Source organism: Eupeodes corollae, chromosome 1, assembly GCF_945859685.1.
Source record: "Eupeodes corollae chromosome 1, idEupCoro1.1, whole genome shotgun sequence".
In the NCBI taxonomy this organism is placed as follows: domain Eukaryota; kingdom Metazoa; phylum Arthropoda; class Insecta; order Diptera; family Syrphidae; genus Eupeodes; species Eupeodes corollae.
In genome coordinates this window covers 167425716-167445652 of record NC_079147.1, presented here as the reverse complement: position 1 = coordinate 167445652, position 19937 = coordinate 167425716, and the positions used below count along the sequence as shown (strand labels likewise).

General features: G+C 30.7%; 1 protein-coding gene across 6 annotated transcripts in view; it reads left to right on the top strand.

The window, feature by feature from the left end:
* Window positions 1-19937, top strand: part of LOC129953723 (probable serine/threonine-protein kinase DDB_G0282963) — a 181748-nt gene that overhangs the window by 36588 nt on the left and 125223 nt on the right. For all 6 annotated transcript variants that reach the window (XM_056067116.1, XM_056067112.1, XM_056067114.1 and 3 more), the window contains one exon: window positions 4277-6394. In XM_056067116.1, coding sequence (XP_055923091.1) covers window positions 4975-6394 — 1420 coding nt within the window. In that variant the 5' untranslated portion in view covers window positions 4277-4974. The remainder of the gene's footprint in view (window positions 1-4276; window positions 6395-19937) is intronic.

Here is a 19937-nt window from a genome sequence, read left to right as displayed (position 1 = left end):
TGTTTTAGCAAGAATTGGCGAAATAAGGAATGTTTTGCCAGTTTCACCTGGTGCATCTAAAAACAGAATCCACCTTGTCCTGCCAGAACAGCGGGCATGGTGTTATACAAATTGGTTCTTTGTTCTTCATTCATTAGTGTTCTTTGTTCCTCATAAGCAACAATCGCTGTCTTTTAAATTGTTAAAGTTGGTGAATGCATACCAAAACGACTGAGTGGTAAGCTGGCAATGATAATGCAAAGATCCTCAATAGCAATCAATGCTTCATTGTACATAGCGTCACTGAATACCATCGTAAGACCGTTGCACCGTGTACGATGTTGATGCAATTAAATTATAGCACAGGAATATAAAAATAGATAAAATCTATTCTCAGACCTATCGAGTGTATCTGCAAAATTTAATTGAAATTGGGTAAGCCGTTTCGGAGGAGTATGGCAACTAACACTGTGACAGGAGAATTTTATATATTAGATGTTGAAAACGGGTATTTTAAAAAATTGAGCAAATAGTCAAAATTAGAGTTTGGATTCGAAATCATCACTAAAAATTAAGTCCAAAACTATTAAAGTATCAAATTCAAGTTTTTCTTGAAACTTCATATTAAAACCCGTGTAATAGAAAAATGTAAAGGCAAGATTCGAATTTAGGACATTTAAAACTTATTTTACGAACTTATCCTTCCTAAAACATTATTATCCAATTTCTTGATAAAGTTCTTAGATCATTTTAAAACTTGATCGGCTTTACACACCGACACAATTGAATACATACAGACATTTTTTAAAATGCTTTTTACGTTTTTGAGTATTTTGTGACATCTGTCAATGACTTAGATCATCTTTTTATAAAACAAATTACTAAAGAATAATTAACTATTTTCATACGCCCTTTAAGATGTTTTGACACAAGATTCTGATATATCATCAATAATTAATATTAAATGTGTGTGAGATAAATATTATTTTGTATTGTTCGCTTTTATTTGGTTTGATATATTTTTCTTTAATTATAGAAAAAGTATTCCACCCGATTATGGAGTAACATCTCCGAAATGGTCGTAGAATTAGAATATAATATTGAAAATTAAAACTCAAGTTGTAACATTAAAAATGAAAATAAAAAACTAAATAACATATATTTATTTGTTTATTCTCATAAATCTAATTATTATATTCGTAGAAATGAGAAATACTTAGATTTATGTAAATCAGAATTCTAACACTATAGATGAAGAAATCAGTAAGAACTTAATTGAGTTCTAATTTTTGATGATGATGATTTTGATAGAGATTAGAATATTGTCAACCGTAAGAAAACCTTGTTTAAAAAAAAACTTACCATAAATAGAAACTGAAAGCACTTTGATCTTCAACTTAAAAACTTACATTGGGCAAATTGTACAATGTTGTCTGTCTATCCTCCCACCCGTTTATCTGTCGATTGAATTTAATTAAGTTCTTAAGCAGATTCACCTTGATAAGAAAACGAGGCTGGGATGGGACCCACACTGATAACTTCCCATTCCGTCTGTAGATTTGTCTAGCTTAAAAGTTTGTAGGTTCTTGTGTTTTGTTAAAAAAGTTGTTAGTTGAATTATTCTTAAAACATTTAAAACTAACAATAATATTTTTCATGTAAAAAAATAGTTAAGTCTGAAAATCTAGTTTTGTTAAATAGATTTTTAGTCGAAAATATTTTTTACCAATTTAAGTAGCATTTCTTAAATTCTTACAAATTGGACGAATGAAATTAATTTGAGAGATATCAAGAACAGAAAACCAATTTTAACCAAAGTTGCCTACTATTTTCTGTAGATTTAATTTTTTTTTTATGAAAAAACGGACTGTTGGATTTTTATAAACAAACTATTGAATAACAATATTTTCTGTGAAATAAAAAATATTAATATTTTTAAGTTTTGAAAAGCTGTTTGCGTGGAAAGTAAATTTTTACCAAGTTTTATTATTTTTTTTTTGTAAACTAGATATTGAAAACAATATTTCTTATAAGATAAAATTTTTGAAAAGATATTTTAGTCGAAATCAATTTTTACCTACTTTTGTTAAATTGTGTTTAATTTTTGTAAAAAAAACTGTCAATTCGATTTTTCTCAAAATTTGACTGCATGTTGACAACAATATTTTTTCAAAAGATAAAAGTTGTTTAAATTGAATATATCAAAGTTTTGAAAAGACATTTGATTCGAAAATCAATTATTACCAAATTTTGTTAATTTTTATGTTTAGGTTTTTATTTTTTTGTAATAAAACTATCAATTCGATTTTTCTCAGCATTTTTTCGAATGTTGAAAACAATAGTTTTTATAAGTTAAAATTAATTAGTTGGAAGTCATAATCTCAAATTTTTAAAAAGATATTTATGTCGAAATTCAATTTTTACCAACTTTGAGTAATTTTTTTTTATGTTTTTATCAAAAAATTTGTTAATTCGATTTTCCTTACAACTTTACCAGATATTAAAAACGTTTTTTTCGTTGCACAAAATATTTTTGGAGATAATATCGTTTTGTATTCGGAAAATTTTCGAGGTGGACATTTTTTTGCAATTTTTTTTTTGTTATATAAAAACCCGTTTAATGGATTTTTTTTTAAAAAAATACAAATTTGTGGTATCACGTTACCATCTATTATATAAAACTTAATTCAAGTCTCTAGCGTTTTTGGTTCGTAAAATATTTAGGGTTAACCAAAATGTTCAAATTTTTTTAAACTGCTATGGTAAAGAAAACCACACACGCAATTTTCTTGAGAGCCCTTTCTGCACTTTTCTGCCTTATTATCTGTAGAAAAAATTTATTTGAAGTCGATATCTCTACTGTTTCTTGAGCTATGGACGATGAAAAAACGTAGCGAAAGTACGTACGCACGCACGCATAGACATCTTTTATTTTCAAAAAATCTTTTATTTCGACTCTAGAGATCTTGAAACGTCGAGAAATGTCAAAATTTTTAATTTGACAAATCGGACCCACTACAATAACTTTCGCTGGGAAGTTAAAAAAATCGAATTTTCTCGAAAATAAGCCGATAGATTTTTTTTTTAATAAAACAAAAACATTTGTTTGTATTGCTACAGAAGGGTATCGTTACGGAACCGTTGTTTTTTTTTTTTTTTTCAAAATTCGATATCTCGTAATCGGTTCAATACTTTTTTACGAAATTATAACATGAAATATATATTAATATATTCCAAATAACTGAATACCAACAATATTTCTTAACTAAAATTGAAATTTGTGTACAAAAAAAACTATATATGTTTATAAGAAATAGCTCTTAAGATTTAAAAAAAAAAATAAGTTTAAAAAATAATTTCTTTTTTTAGTTAAATGATTTATGACAACACAATAAAATTAACCAATTTTGTATTTGCAAGTTTTGTGATCTGGAGAAGAGATTTGTTTTTAAATCATAGCTAGTAGATCAATAAATCATAAATTTAACGTTCCCAATATCAATTATAAAGCTTCCAAACATCATTATTAATATTTCATTAAATCATTAAACTTATTTTCCCTTAATTAATAATCCATTTAGCATAAGAGTTGGTGTTGACAAGACAACAAAGATTCCTTAGGTTTGAAATATTATAACACTGCCTTTAAATCTTATTAGAACTAACTTTTAATTTTATTAAAATCAAATAAAAAAATTAAAAAAAAAACACCTTTCACCTCTTTTCTTCTACTTTAACAACAAATACAAAACTTAAATATTCTTTTAATGGTCTGTCTGTGGTGGTTAAAATTTAGTGGCAACTATTTTCATCTTTTACATCGCCCTTTTTTCTTTCTCGTAAGAAAAAAAAAAAACAAAGCTCATACAACCGCCTCCAATTGCATTCTTCACTCAGCAGACTTATTATCTAATCTCTTCGTGGCGCGAGTAGGTACACTGAATCTAGGTCATTATGCATCAACTGTATGAAGTGATAAAAATAGCCTTCATCGTTCATAGAAAGATACAAAGATACAAAAACAACAACAAAGCATACTCACGCACGTTAAGTTAGTACATAAACTACAAATACAATTTTCTTATTTTATTTTGTTTTTGTCGAAAAATAGAGAAATGTCATTTAGACAATTTCCTAAGCACTTTAGTGGATGAAAGTATGTAGTATATTTATAGCACCAGTAAACTTCACAACACTAAAACAAAAAGTATAAGAACCATAAGTTAAGATAAACACAAAAATAGGGATGATATCTTTGACCAAAATAAATAATATATCTTTCTATTTTCTTTTTCAGAGACAACACCAAAACAAATAAATACGCTCAAATCATCAACTGACATATTAAAAAGGTTAAATAATCTGGCAGTCTTTAGATAGCTTTGAAAGATGATCTAAAGTGCATATAGTAAAGATTGCAAAAAATATAAATAAATCAATTTAAAAAATAAACTCCTAGGACATCAGTCATAATAATATGCAAAATGGCAAAAAAATCCACAAGTAAAAATAAGAAACGTCACTTGAATGATACAGACGACGACGAAGATAAAAACAATATGGTCACTTGAGCTGGCGAAACCAGCTGACAAAAATGACATTAATAATAATATATAATTTACAAATAAATAGACAGAAGTTATGTGAAATACGCTGGTGTGCGTCATATAAAGTTAAATTTTATTTGTTTGTTTAAAATTACATGATATAAATTTCTCTCGAAATCAAGCTATGCTTAGATAGGGTTACATTTAATGCTAATAATTTATTTTTATAAAAAATCTATGTATTCACATTGCCCTACACATCGATTATCAATTAAATAGTTGTCCAAAATCACAAAATCGACAAAAAAAAACGAATTAAATCAAAAAAGAATCAATAAAATATAAAATATCTTTGCTTTTCCCTGAACACAGTCCTGCATTTGAATGCAATGCACAGTGATTTTGCCCAGCGAGAAGGTACTCGGTATAAAATTTGTGGCGTTTGTTAATGCGAATAAACCAAAGTCCTCATTGGAGGGCCCTGGCTTTGCTAGGTGCCCTCCTGTCGGTTATAATCGTGTGGCCAACTGTCTTATCAATGCCAATGTTAACAACACGTACGCCAACAACAACAACAACAACAAAAACAACCAACATAACGAACACATCCATCACAGAAGAACAGCATCCATCATTTAAAACATCATATTCAAAATTAACGTCAACTAATTCTACTAATATCAATTTAGAAGCGGCGCAAAATAATACCTTTATTGATATAAATCATAAACAAATAAATGATTTCAGTGAATATAGTAATTTTGACAGCTATTTGCTACATTTGAATGTAAATACAAGTACAAGTGACAGTAGTGAAGATCAATATCAAGATCAATATGATGATTATAAAAATCAAGATATTAATATTGATGAGCATCTAACGCACTCTCGAGCTGATATTGATCCTTTGTATGCAATAATGACAGACGGTAATGTGTCAAATTCGCGTCGCGTCAAAAAATCAAAATCCAATATGGTATACAATAAACGTAAACGAAAGAAAAATAATATCAATGACAGCAATAAAAACAACGAGAAAGTAAGTGCAAACGAAGATGTCTCTAATACAACATATCTGTCAAGTGCTAGTATTAGTGATTATGACAGTTCTACAACTGTCATTAATAGTTTAAGTCAAACATATAATAATGATAGTAATAATAATATTAATAGTGTAAGTGAAAGTGATGTTTTAAATAGTGACGAAGTTATGGCATCATCAGCATCATCGATCATTAATCATCATTATCAATCAAAACGAACGCGAAATTTAAACAAAAGTGACATTGATGATAATGGTGATGTTGCATCGACAACAATAAGATATTATTATACTCCAACAACAACTTCGACTGATGGCCTTGATGTAACATCATCAAATTTTTCGAATTTGGATGAGCAGCCGCTTAATCTAAATGATAATTCTGACACTTATGTCACATCAACGTCAACGTCATTGAATGTCATTGAATCAAGAACAACAAAAACTCTAACACACACTGAATTACCAGTGTTGTCGCGTACCGATCGTAGTGTACATATTATGAAACAAGGAAGTTTATCATTGAGACATCGAAGCAGCAACACCAGCAGAAATAATGCTAGTGTCAAGTCGATAGATGCTGCAGAAGAAGGTGTTAGCATTAAACCTAGGAGACTGAATAATCATAATAATAAAATTCATAATTTTAGAAATAATAATACAACGAATAGTAATAGTAGTAATTTAGATCGTAATGAAAGATCTACGATATTGGAAGATATATCGGGACCGGGGAGAAAAATTCAATTATACATCAAGAATCGGTTTATTCAATTGATGACCGATGGTACGGTTAATGGAACTATGAATGATCTAAGCGAATACAGTAAGTAAATATATTTTTTTTAGATTTTATAAATTTTTTAAAATATTTGTTGATTTTTTTAAAAATGTTCCAGTCATCTAAAAGTTCAAAATGTCAATAATATACTGACATGCAAACATAAATAATGAAATCTAACTGCCATAATTTAAATAATCTATATTTATGGTGACAGTGATAGACGAAATATGTTTTGTTTTTTTTTTTGGGGCTTGTCTAACAAACCAATTAAGTACTATGAAAATGAAATGAGAACAAATAAAAGATAGGAAAGAGCTTGTTTGTATTTTATTTTTAGGGAAAAGATGTTTTGAATACAAATGAATACAACAAAACCTATTATGGAGATTGTATTATTCATTTTATTTATTCACATAAGATAGTGTTACATCGAAGTTTCGAGTTTTCCATTTTTCAAAATAAAAAAGAAATACAAAAATTACTAAATTTTTATTACAGAGGCTTTAAAGTTAAGAAGCTTAAAAGCCTAGTTTATCTTTTTTCCTCTTTCCCAATTAGGATGTTAATAAACAAAATCAGCTTCAAATCATGGTAGCCTGTTTAATGGAATTCATCAAGTTTAAATTAGGTATTTTCCTATAAAAACTTTAAAAGGAAAATAATGTATATTTGTAGGTATCTGGAAGATGTAAGGAGTATCTTAAGTTAATATATCGATTTAAAATACACTGCCAACCACTAGAATGAGGCCACAAATTTTAGAATTGATTTTCGCTTTTTATAGCGGGTGGAAGTAGGTACAAAACAGATGTCCAAAACTACTTTTCATTTTTAGAAATTACCGTCACAGCAAATATTTATAGTTGTTCCCGTTCATTATTGTAGACAATAGCATCTATTTTTGCTCTTTCTGTAGCTATCAAAGTCTTTTTGGAGCCTATGTATGTTCAAATTAAATTAAAACAATTGTTTTCAACACTCTTTTGGTTATTTTAAAATTTTGTTTAAAAGATCGCACTTGTAAACTCCGGGGAGGAAATATTCACAATGGCCTCATCCTAGGGAAGCAGATTTTAATACGCTTTTTAGAAGTTCATTAATTGGTATGGAAAATTCTAAAGATCATTTCTAATTTGCTCTTGAATTTTATGATTTTTTATTTATTAATAAGTACCTGTTCACAAGTAATAACAGTTTCCGGGTAAAACACTTCTCCAAAAATCGAAAATCGATTCCAAAACTTGTGGCCTCACTTTAGTAATTGGTAGTGTAAAAGAAGAATTTTTCGATGAAAAAAGTTTATAATTATTTTTTGATGTTAAAATTTAAAAGGTTGAACACAATACTTTTTCAAAGGAGTTTGTTGTCTTGAATTTGAATCTCAATTCAAAATTTTCCTATTAGGTCGGGGTTTCTAAATACACCTGTCGGAAAATGCAAACTAAATAAAATAATACACTGTTTTAAAGTCTATAAGTTCTTCTGCCTGAGGATCTTTCCAAGAAGTAAATTATTTTATCTTCTAAAAACAGTTCAAATATTTTTGGTATGTGACTCAGTTTTCATAATTTCTCATTAGTTATGAGATGACTTATGGGTCTTAATTTAACTCTGCCTGAAGTTTTGAAAAATCTTGAATGTAAAGCTTTTATGTTTTTAAATAATTCGTATTAGATTAAATTAAGTGAGTTTTAGTTAGGATTCTGAGCTGTAATTTCAATCAAATGTGCTCAAACTCAGAAACATCCGTTTTTATATTTGTTCCAATATATTTGCAAAAACTTTGATTCTACAAATTCGTAATAAATACAAACATTGATTCTATATTGTTTATATGTTACTCTTAATAGCCGTTTTGGCATAAATGTTTCAGTGTTTTTTTAGGGTTTATGTTAGACAGGTGTAGTCTAACAACTAATGAAGATCTTTTGAAAAGTAAATAATTTACTGAATATTTTCAAAATAATAATTGAAGATACAACAATTTTAAAATTAAAAAAAATCACGAATGTGATGAATTAACATAGCTTCAAAAAGTTATATTTTTTTAAATCTTAAATGGCTATACCTCCAAAACCTATAGCGATAGATTGATTCTCAAATTCGGCCTAAGTTCGACTCAAATTCATAGAAAAATTATTAAGTCAGTGCCATATATAAAATCGTGAATTCTATATTAGTTTTTATGAGAAAAAAAAGTGAGTAAATTTAAAGACTGACCATGTCATCTTCCTAAGCGATTCTCATAAGTTTTTCAACTTTTCTTTCCTTAAAATTGTATTTCATTTCCCAATAGCCATTACGATTGCTTTAAAGCCTCTGTCAGATTTTGAAACGAAATTGTCTCTTTCTGGGAAAAAAACTATACATTTGTGGGGTCCGTAAATCTAAAACCCCACACAGACTTTTTAGTGCTTTTTGTGCTAAATTGAGAGCTTCTAATTTCTTCTTCTAAAAGCTTCTTTTTTTTTAATATCGTTTTCCCCAAAACTTGCATTGATCCCAGCTTGACGTTAAGCAAGCAAGACCCCAACTTAAGGTTCAAGATCTTAAAAAAAAGTAATATTGAGGTAATTCCTGAGTGGTTTCTCCTACCATCGAAATTAAGTTTAAGGATCAAAATTCTTTTAGATTTTCAAAACCAAACAAATTAAAATCAAATAACTCTAGATTGGATTCTCGAGCCGTTACTACCAAATTCTTTGTCGTCTCCAGCTTTAAAAAATTTATATAAATATGGACGATTGAAGAGTGATTTTATTGTGGAGTCCGATTTGAAGTTAAAAATGAATGCCAAAACCTTAAGCATTTTGGAGACTTCCCTTAATTGGGGTAATTCCAAAAAGCTATTGGCAGATTTTTGTGCTCCTTAAGTGATCGAAGTTAGGCGAATTCTAGAAGGTTTAAGCTCAAAACAACATTTTAGGGAGAACTTCTTTACCCGACGTTAAAAAATCAGTTAAGGATAAAATATTTTTCAAATTTTTGTGTTTTGTTAAATTTTCCACTTGTTTGTTCTTTTCTTTTTTTTTGTTGAAATTTATTACATCAAACATTTTGTGATCAAACTTTACTTTAATTTTCAAACAAAAGCTTTTAATAAATCAAGTGAAGAGTTTAAAAAAAGAACGTGTTTAAATGTTTTAAAGTGTAACAAATTGAAACCTATGTTTACCATTGGAATTTTTTCAATGTTTCAACTAATGCAATGATGATTTAATTTTACAATTTAATAATCTTTTGGAAAAGACATTCACGATCATGCATTGTTTTCTTATTTTGTTCTGTCCTTGAATATTAAAATAATTACACAACAACATATTTATCTCTCAACTTTTGTAAAAAACATTGGTAACATAGAAATTGCGTGTATCTAATATGTAAATTAAACATAGAAAAAATGGTACAACAAAAAATTACCGACAGCAAAACAATGTACTTTTACAACTAACAAGAACTTATCAAATCAATCTCAGACACAGTTCACGATTTAATGGAAAATAAAATTTACTCAACATTATTAACTATTAGTATGTGTTTTTTTTAATTTTTTTTTCATTAATAATGTTTGATAAATTTTTCTGAAGTTACTTATGGTATTGCTTCGAAAATGGAATGTGGTCAAACACATTAGTTACTAATTAATGAATTAATTAATAAAAAATCAAGTGCTTATTGAACATTGACATGTGGACAGCAAATTATAGATAAATTAAGTGCTTGTATACTTTTTTAAAAAATATACGATAATCAAATTTATGAGGAAAATGTTTAAACTCAAGGAATTTGATTGTTTTTCTTATTGGAGGCAAAAAATTCATCATGTTTTTACGATTTGTTTATTAAATGTTACAAAAATATATATGAACATTTTCATTGTACATTGTTTGCTTTTTTTAATATTTCTAATAAAGAGTCATAAGTCCACAATTTCTGTAACAATAAATTCAAAAATATATAATAGAGAAAATTCGGATGTGGAACTGCAATAACAAAATATTCTACAATAGGCACAAAAATACCACGTGGAATTTCATGCTTTGAAAATCCAATGCCGTCTTGTGTGGTTGAAGCGAGATAAACACCTCTTGCAATTATCCATGGATAGCGCTTGCGTCAATGAGATTGAAGATCTCTATATTCCTGGCATGTGTGTCATCAACCACCTCTTGTGGAATGACCACATACTCGATGTTTCCTAACGCGATACAAGAAATTCTGATCTAGCTGTTATCTACAAGAGTTTTTTACGTCCAAAGCTTGAGTATAACTCCCATCTTTGAGCTGGTGCTCCTGCAACTTACTAAAGCTTCTTGGACAGTATTAAACGTAAAGCCGTATTTTCAAGTACAGAACTTGTATGCTTTACCACACTCTGTTTCTGCCAGTCATTGGAATATTTAGGAATTCAAAACCAAGGCCGACACTTCCTTCCAAACCCTCTCTTCATTTCCTTGAGTGTGCGCTTATTATAAAAAAAAGTTGACAACTTCAGAAATTCTCACAAAATTTTATTCTCTGTCAATAAACAAAAAAGAATCAGATTTAAAAAAATTCCATGAAAAGTTCCTTAGACAAATAGAAAACACATTTGAAATGATACTTCTGACCCCTTTCATTCTATATACTCGACATGTTTTCAAAACTCCATGACGAAACTATTATGTCTACTTTCCGAAAAAAAATAAAACCATTTGAAATATTTTTTGACTTCATATTATAATAACAAAACTTAAATGGTCTCTTCTCTGTCAAAAAATGTATAACACCTTTCATATGGCATATTACTCTTATTTTATAAAGAAAATAAATATTCCATTCGTCTTCAAAATATTTATTTATGAGATGGAACTCGCACAAAGTTGTATCTATTGGACAAGTGCACTTGTTTAATGTCACAATTGGAATTTGAGACCACCACCGCTATGGCAGTGGCATGGCATGGCAGTGCGACCGGATTAGTCTCTCTTTCTGAACCAGCTTTGAAGTACCAATTTCCAAGTATAATAACATGTATATTTATATACAAGAAAAAGACCGGTAGTTGCTAAAATTACAACGAACAAACAAAAAAATACTTTCCATATCGTCGCACTATGGGACTTTTTGACTTTTGCTTGAAAATTCAAGACTTTTTGGAAAATACATGGAAATGTTTGTTTCATAAATAATTTTGTATACAAATTTTGTCTCTAATTTTCTAAATTTATAATTAACTTTAGTGGAAATTTATAGTTGTAATACTTTCCCATGGCATGGACAAATGGTGTTTTCCATCCACTTGGAAAGAGATCTGTAAAATAGGACAGTTGGAAAAGCATACGCAGTGGGTTTTTGACAGTGTTGAAGAAGCGAGGATACTATTCGGGCTAGCAGATTTGACAAATGTCAAATCCAAAAAACTCTAGAAACTGTGCGAAAGAAGATTCGTGCTGCAAGCAAATAAGCTCTATCAATCAAGCGTAGAAAGCACGATGACGTAGTGTTGCTCACGTTTTTTTTTTACAAATGACCACACATCATTACTACCCTTGGGACTTTGTATTATTTTTTGTCGAAATGCAACAATTAATTGCGTCAGATATGACCTCTACAGTCCTTTTTACTTTGTTTGAACTTTTTTCTGTTTTCCTCAGTGGCTTTATAAATCCGGGAACTTACATCCTTGAACCCTAAAACCTTTTTATAGCTCGGATTTTCTTTGGGTTTGTTAGATGTACCACATTCGGGATAGCATTTCTCATTTTAGAAAGAATTAAGTTTGTTAACATATCTGCAAGCATAGTGGTCATTTAAATGTCCTTAAAAGTCGTTGAGACCGTCCGGATTGGCTTTCTCAAATAGCCTTACGGTTCTTGTATAAGTTTTCTCTCTAATTGTGATATTTTGGCATGAGAATTAGCAGATGTGACTCGTCAACTAACTGACTCAGGTGGTTTAACTCAGCAAAACTCTCGACATACATATCTTCCTTCTAGAGTTGTCTGGCCGGAATATAGCTACGACTTGGGCTACGATAAATAAAACAGTGTTGTTTCATTTACATAGTTTGATACGCTATTTTTGCGTCCAAACAGTTATTTATCGACTGCCAAGATGGTACAGACGCATATTTGGTAAGTGCGGTAGATGAGTATTTAGTAGGAAAATCAATTTTTCTATAAATTGGAAACGCACTGGACTTGACAATATTCATCCTGATTTTATTAAAATTCTCCTACCTCTTCTTCTGCCTCACATAAATCACATCTTCACAAACCATGCTGGTTTATTTTTATATTCATTTTCATGATTTTAAATCATATATATTAAATTAAACGGTGTTCAGGAAAAAACAATTTGACTGTTAACAGTCAAACATTTCAGCTTCAATTGTCCGATAGCAAGGAAATAAAAATAGCTACAATTTATCTTCTCTGAAGACTTGTAGCAACCATATACACAGTAGCTCTATGTAGCTCATATTATATGGATTCTCGATTTATTCGAGAAAATATGCGTCAAGACAAGGTGAAATGGCCATCTTCTGATGAGCCCAACCATTACATCGGGGAAAAAACAATTTTTTCCAATTTAGTGATTCATGGTCGCTTTAATTAGCATGCTTATCACTTAAATAGATATACCTATTTATGTCTACCCGTACGAAGCCAGGACGGTCTGCTAGTATTAAATATTTCCATCAGTGATTATATTACACAAGTAAAATTAGGATAGTAATTAGGATTGATCTTTAACTTATAATACCCACGTCGATACTGTTGTGTCAAAGCTTACATACCTTTACTTTCATTCGGTTGAAGCTTTCTTTAAGTATTGTATCTTACATTTCACTTTGATTCGACTCTAAGTTATCTATGTATCTAGTGGACTTAATTCCACCCATACGTGTTTAGCAATTTTTGTTTATGCTGTCATATGAGGTTTTTAATCGAAAACAAAAAAATACAATATATTTTTTTGTTTAATTTATCGAGCTGGAAATGAAATAAACTTTTAATATACTCATTTGTATTTCTTTTTGCGACAACTTCTTTAATTTTGTAAGCTTTACATTAAAATTTCATATCCCTGTTTATAAATTATAATCCTAATGTAATAAATCCTGTAGTGTTTATAAACTTTGCTTGATGTACAGCTGCTTTATAAATAAATAAATATCAAATATAAAAAATACCTTTTCAGCACCAGTTTTTCGAAAACTTTACGTATATAAGCGATATTCTGTTGGTGGCTTACCTTGTTTAGGTATGAGAATACTGTTAAAACATAACATTATTTCTGCGATGCTTATCATCATTTTATTTTTGAACAAATAATAGGTAGAGATGAATCAATTGGTATTAGATCTGTACTTTATACAAACTGTTTAATGGTTATACTTATTTTTCTCATTTAAAAAAAATTGACTCTCATCTCATTCGATTATTAAAAATTTTTTTTTCAAATAATTTTACAAAAACGAACCACAGTATTTTGCTTCAGTCAACGATGACGGGGCAGTAAGCGGTAGACACCGCCGCCGCCGGCTCCATATCTCAATCGAACGACGAGCGAAGCATCAGCAAGCAAAATCGAATACCTACCATCAGCTGACTTCAGTTCGCAGCGCATTGCTAAAGTCTTGACGACCCACTATTGGGTCACCACCATCGATGTCGTCAGCATCAATATTTCACCCTCTTATCACCTCCACTCCCCTCCCCAACATTGCTACTTATGCCGTCTGCGAATTTCTGATTTCATCCAATGCTAGTATACTTAGTTGCAACCTCTGCACGAAAAAAAAGATACAAAGTCAATGGACTTTTATTTTTATTGTGTAGTGCATAATATTGAATGTGAATATGAAACGGGTTGAAAACAATTGAAACACTCAACACGAATGTAGAGTATGCAGATCAGATACATTTTCATTTACCGGGTGATCATGATATACTCGTACTTACTATACGAGTATATTATGCATTTGCAGTTGCAGCAAGCAGTATGCACTTATGCTGCAGTATGCATAGCATATGGACCACAAGCACAAGGAAATGAAGCGCAGCTCAAAGAAGAAGTAATTTAATCAGAGCGCTTGTCGTTAAATGACTGTCAACGGGCAAAAGATACAACCACTGATTTTTTGTATCTTATATCTTTTTTCTTTTTGCAAGTAACTCTTGTGATTCATTTGGTTAATGTTTTCTTTTTGAATAGAAATTAACATAACGTGATCGGTAGTAGTTGTTCATACCTACATTGGGACTAATCATGCGAATTGGATACAAAAATTCAGATACTCGAATACAAAAATCCAGCAGCATAACCTACCGTTAGTGTACTGACAGACTGGGTAACAACGCACAGGTGATTGTGCTGATGAAGTTGAAGTCGAAGTCTCGCGTTCTCGAAAATCTCGAGTGAATTTTTCTTCTTGAGTCTTGAATATAAGACTCGTTGAAGTGTGGAAATTATGCTGCTGGCTGTTATTGCTGGCTGTCCGGTGCATAGGCCGGCGGCGGCGGCGGCCGGCGGCGGGTCTGTATATACTGTGTGTGAAATTAGAATGAGCGCATGAGGGAAAGGCGACAACATGTGTTTTGGTCTTAAGTATTGCCAGTTGTGTTTATTTGTTAGTTTATTCAAAAAGCATTAAATTGGATTTGACAGGAAATAGTCATCGCACATTGTTGTAAATTAGACAGCGAGAGAATATTTATGTGGAGTAGACATGTAAAAGTGCGATTGAATATTTGGAGAGAAGTCTCAATTGAAAATTATGATTTTCTAATGCAAATTCTGGATTTCAATCACGTTTGATTTAAAAATGTTTTTTTTTGGGTCTTGCCAACAATTAACCTAGTTGAAGACAATAATTAAAGTAGATATGTTGTGTTTGGTCCAACAATTAGATTATATCCTTAACTTTTCGTCTTTCACCCACTCTACACCACACTTATCCTTACAACATACTGACACTCGTTTACAGATAAGAAAGCATTGCTCGATAATCCAAGTTTTCAAAATCAATTCTTCTATCTCTCCCTCTTATCCTTATGCTCACTCTATGGCTTTGGCATATTAAATAATGAAATATCAGTGAATTAAACAAAAACTAAAGACATTTTTAAATAGAAATTCTATATAAAAGCATATATTGGACTGTTGAATTATTAATTAAAAACAGCTTTGCAGTATAAAGTCAACAAATTTTATATTGGCACATCGTCTCAGTATTCTCCCTTGGGTTCGTGGGCTAATCCAACTGTCCATACTTTTTTCAAACAAAAAACATTCATGTCGATTACAAAATTCTAAGGATCGGTAAGTTGTCAATTCCTACGGCTAACTAATAATTTCTGAACTTGCCTATCGATAGTTTTTTTTTTTTTATAATGAACGGGCACTCAAGGGGTTATTACCCTTAACATGTTTAAAGTTTAAACACAGTGCGAACTTTAGAAAAATAGTTAAGGATGAAAGAGGAGATATCGATGCACATTGGTCTTAAAGTTTTGAATATCAAAATAATAGGAAAAAACAGAGCTGGGTAAAGCATTCCACATTCTTGATGTGCGGTCAAAAAAAGAATTTATATACTTGACAATACGGCCAAAATTAAACTCAAGGTTAAACTGATGGGCATTCCTAGAAGTACAAGAACACTGTTTATAAAAATATCTGTAGAACAACGAAAGGCAAGAAACATTGCGGCGGTGTTCAAGTGACGTAATTGTTTCGGTTATAGTATATCGCCTATCATTTTCACTTTTTTGGATCCTGTCCGAAATACTTAAACTTTTTTTAGGGACACCTGCCCAAATATGCGAGTTATATTCGAGTTTTGGACGAATGAAGGCTTTGTAAATTACAGCCAGATCAGAAGGGGCACAGTCGGAGAAATCCTAAGCATAGTTTTTGCAATATCGAATGTGTGATCATTCCATAAGAGGTGATCAGTGATATACATACCGAGTACTGAATGTTGGTTAGTTTCCTGGGTGCAAATGCCGCTCATGGATAGCGGCATCGGGGTGGGTTACGCTTTATCGACAGGAGACAGCATTGAGTTTTCGAAGCAATAAATTCTACACGGTTTTTAATTTCCCATTGTATAATGCTGTCGAGATCAGAATTTAATGAGCTTATCATACGGTGCCGTTGAAGTTCCACATCCGAAGGACAAGGATGAGAATCTAAAAACGAATATGAAAAGCTGAAGGCACTGCCATCCGCGGAACAATGTGAGTTTCTGACATTCCCCAAGCATTTTCGACATCTCTGATGCTCTGTCATAAAGATAACTTTCAAAAGAGGAGAATTCTAATACAATGCAAATATGGTTCGATGCTTACAGAAAGAATTTATTTGAGTTTTTATTTCATTTGAATTAAAACCTTTTTAAATTCTCACCAGTTTTACTTTTATGAAGAAGTTCTAATGATAAATCGTTTTACAAAATTTTAATAACAGATTATAGATTATGGATTGCGAAAGAATTGCGATTCAGGATAAGTTACCCAAAATGTCGGTGGTGCAGGGCATGTTACCGACATTAAGTTAAACTTCCTTCCGTTGGAAGTGGTAATATCAAATGTTCTCTTTAACTTAAAACCTTTAGCAAACTTAAGCAAAAGAATATAATTATATAAATATCTCAGAAGAATTACCCAAGAGTTTGCCTTGGAATAAATAATTAAACAAATTAGGAATGTTATTGTAATTATTTAACGTAATTATTTTATGATTAAAATTGTTGTTTATCCTTAAATACAGGGTCATTTAGTTACATCTTTATTTTTGGTAACAGAATCGAATCTGGGACCATAGAATTAACTTTGACACATATCTTGAGAGTTGTGGAGTCCGATTAATGCTATATTTTTACGAGTAAGATGTGTTCTGGCCCTCGAGTTTTTAAAGTCACCCCATGGATAAATCATCATATAAATTTTATCTATTGTTTTTTTGAGTGGTTTGGTCCTCTACGGAAAAGAAGCTTAAATTTGATGCACAAAGTCCGGTTTAGTTCAATACACATATTTTTCCTTCATACAAAATTATATCTTCATAATAACCTTAGAAATTCCAAGCAGAACAACACTTAATCATCACATCATATCTGCTTATCAGCCACATGACCAAAATGCAGATTGACCGGAAAACATAAACAATCTTAAAAAAAGAATCCCCCCATACAAAATTTACTTTAAAAGCAATAATTTTCTTATTTTTTCACAACTAGATCAGCTTCTATTATAAACATAGATATGATTATATTTTCTCCTCCACAAAAAATTAAAAGCTTAAATCAAACTTGTTCAACCTGTCAATTTAACTCCATTTTAACATCTCGAAGAAATTTTCAAAAATAAAAAAAAACTTAGGCTTTTGATCACAAGATAGCCATCATAAATTAGCATCCTTATGTTTACCAATATAAACGAATGTAAGTATTTTTGATATACTTTTTTTTAATGTGATAATCGCCGCGTGCGCTTGTTGAAATGCAACGAGCTCCCAATCCCCCATCGCAAATAAATCTGAATCTGAACTTGTATTTTTGTTAAGCATATAAAAGTCATGGATAAGAGTGTGAACAAGTTTTGCAAACATTAAAACATCGCTGACTTTTTCGTGTCATACAATCAGCGTTGTCTGAAGTTGATATTTTTCTGGTTGTCGTCCGCATCGACACGACCGACGCGACGTACGCAGTCCGCGTTCCTGTTGTAGTACGGCTGCTTTTTTACGCTTTCAATCACATAATTGTATCGGATTAAAAGTTGAATTTAAACTATGTATTTAAAGTCAAACGAATGGACGTGTTTTTATATTCATAGACACAAATCGCTAAGAAACCTACTGAACTTTTGCTTTTGAAAAAGAAATAAAAAAGAAAACTAAATCAAAACAAAAAAAGCTACATTACCGACTGCGTGATGATATGAGACACTTTGTATAAAGTTCTTTGGTGTAAACGCATAAATAGAATAGAATTTAAATGGATTAAGGCTGCGTGTGCACTGTGCAATCAATCAGTGATAGTGAATAGACAAACAAAAAAATGCACAAAATTATCCGGCCGAACTCTATTCATGCGTAACGTTCTACTTAATAGCCATTGAAACAAATAAATAAACCGTACTTAATATAGAGTGTGTAGGTATCTAAAAAATATACATATGTATTTATGAATTTAGAACAACTTACAGACTGCATAAGCATATAAGATATTTTATATTCTTTTTGGTCTTGCGCTACATTGACTCTCCAGGTTAGCATGTTGCTGGAGCATACTCTAGATATCTCAATCAGAGCGAGATTAACGTAAATTAGAGCGCCCTCTGTAGCACAACAAAATCATATAACTCTATTTATTTTATAGGGCGACAGCATAATGATTGGACCGTTTTGCCGGCTGCAACACTACCGCGCCGCGTCGCGTCAAACGATGACGGTTATGGTATGGCGTCGTCGTCATTGAAAACTTACGGTTGGTGGCGGCGGCGTCAACAATGACAGCTACTGAAACAACCCTAGAGTTACTGCCGGCTATATCACTTAACATACACCTCCACATTACACGCGATCTGTTGACGGTGGAGTATTAAAATTGGTTCAATTTGGTTCATTTCCTGCTTCAGATATGAACAATATTTTTGCTAATAATCACAGATACATAGATCTATGCACATTTACATTAATATACTTATGTAAATATGTTTCTGGTGCCAAAATACAAGATCTTAATAAATTAGACAATAATTTGATTTATTTTTTATACAGTGGCAATGATTTCAAAAATACTGATAGCAAATGTCACTCAAAGTTACATAAACAAAAAGCAATATTTATCTGTATAGTTAGCAACTGTACAAGTTAAAAGGTATATGAGTTATCTATTCATATATAAGCCGAGTTTTATGAAAAATTAGTGGCAAAGTAAAGAGAATTAAATTTTCATTTAAACTAAAATTGGGTGCGTTCGAGAGTTAGTTTTAACAATGAGTTTACATAAGACATAGTCAAGGGCGTATCAACACTTAATAAAGCCGAGTTTTAGAAAATCGCTTACAAATGTTCTTAAATGTTCTGTTAGGGAGACTGACAAAATTTAAATAACATAATGTGTATCTTAAGCTTACATTTACATATTTCAGAACTTAAGTGACAACTTCAATTATTAGAATATTTTAGAACGCTGTTGTCCAGCAAGATATGGTTCAACAATTTAATTTTGACGACTCCCTGCATATAAAAGGACTCTAAGATCGAAATAATTTTCTAAATATGCAATGTTTTAGATCGCATTTAACGAAGAAATGTTAGAAATTGTTTTAAAACTTAGATTTTTCAACCAATGATAGATTCTGTTCTTTTTGGCATTTCTATAGATGCAAAAAACGCTACAAAAATGTAGATGCACAAAGCCGAAATAGGCAGAATAAATTGATCTTTTTCGTAAGAAAATAAAACAGATATGAAGATTTTTGATCTTAAAGGAGTTACAAAAAACTTACAAATTGTAGGGAGAAAATTGTTTGGTTCTTGAACGTAAGGAAATAAGTTTATTTAAGTACATAATTTTTTTTTTAAA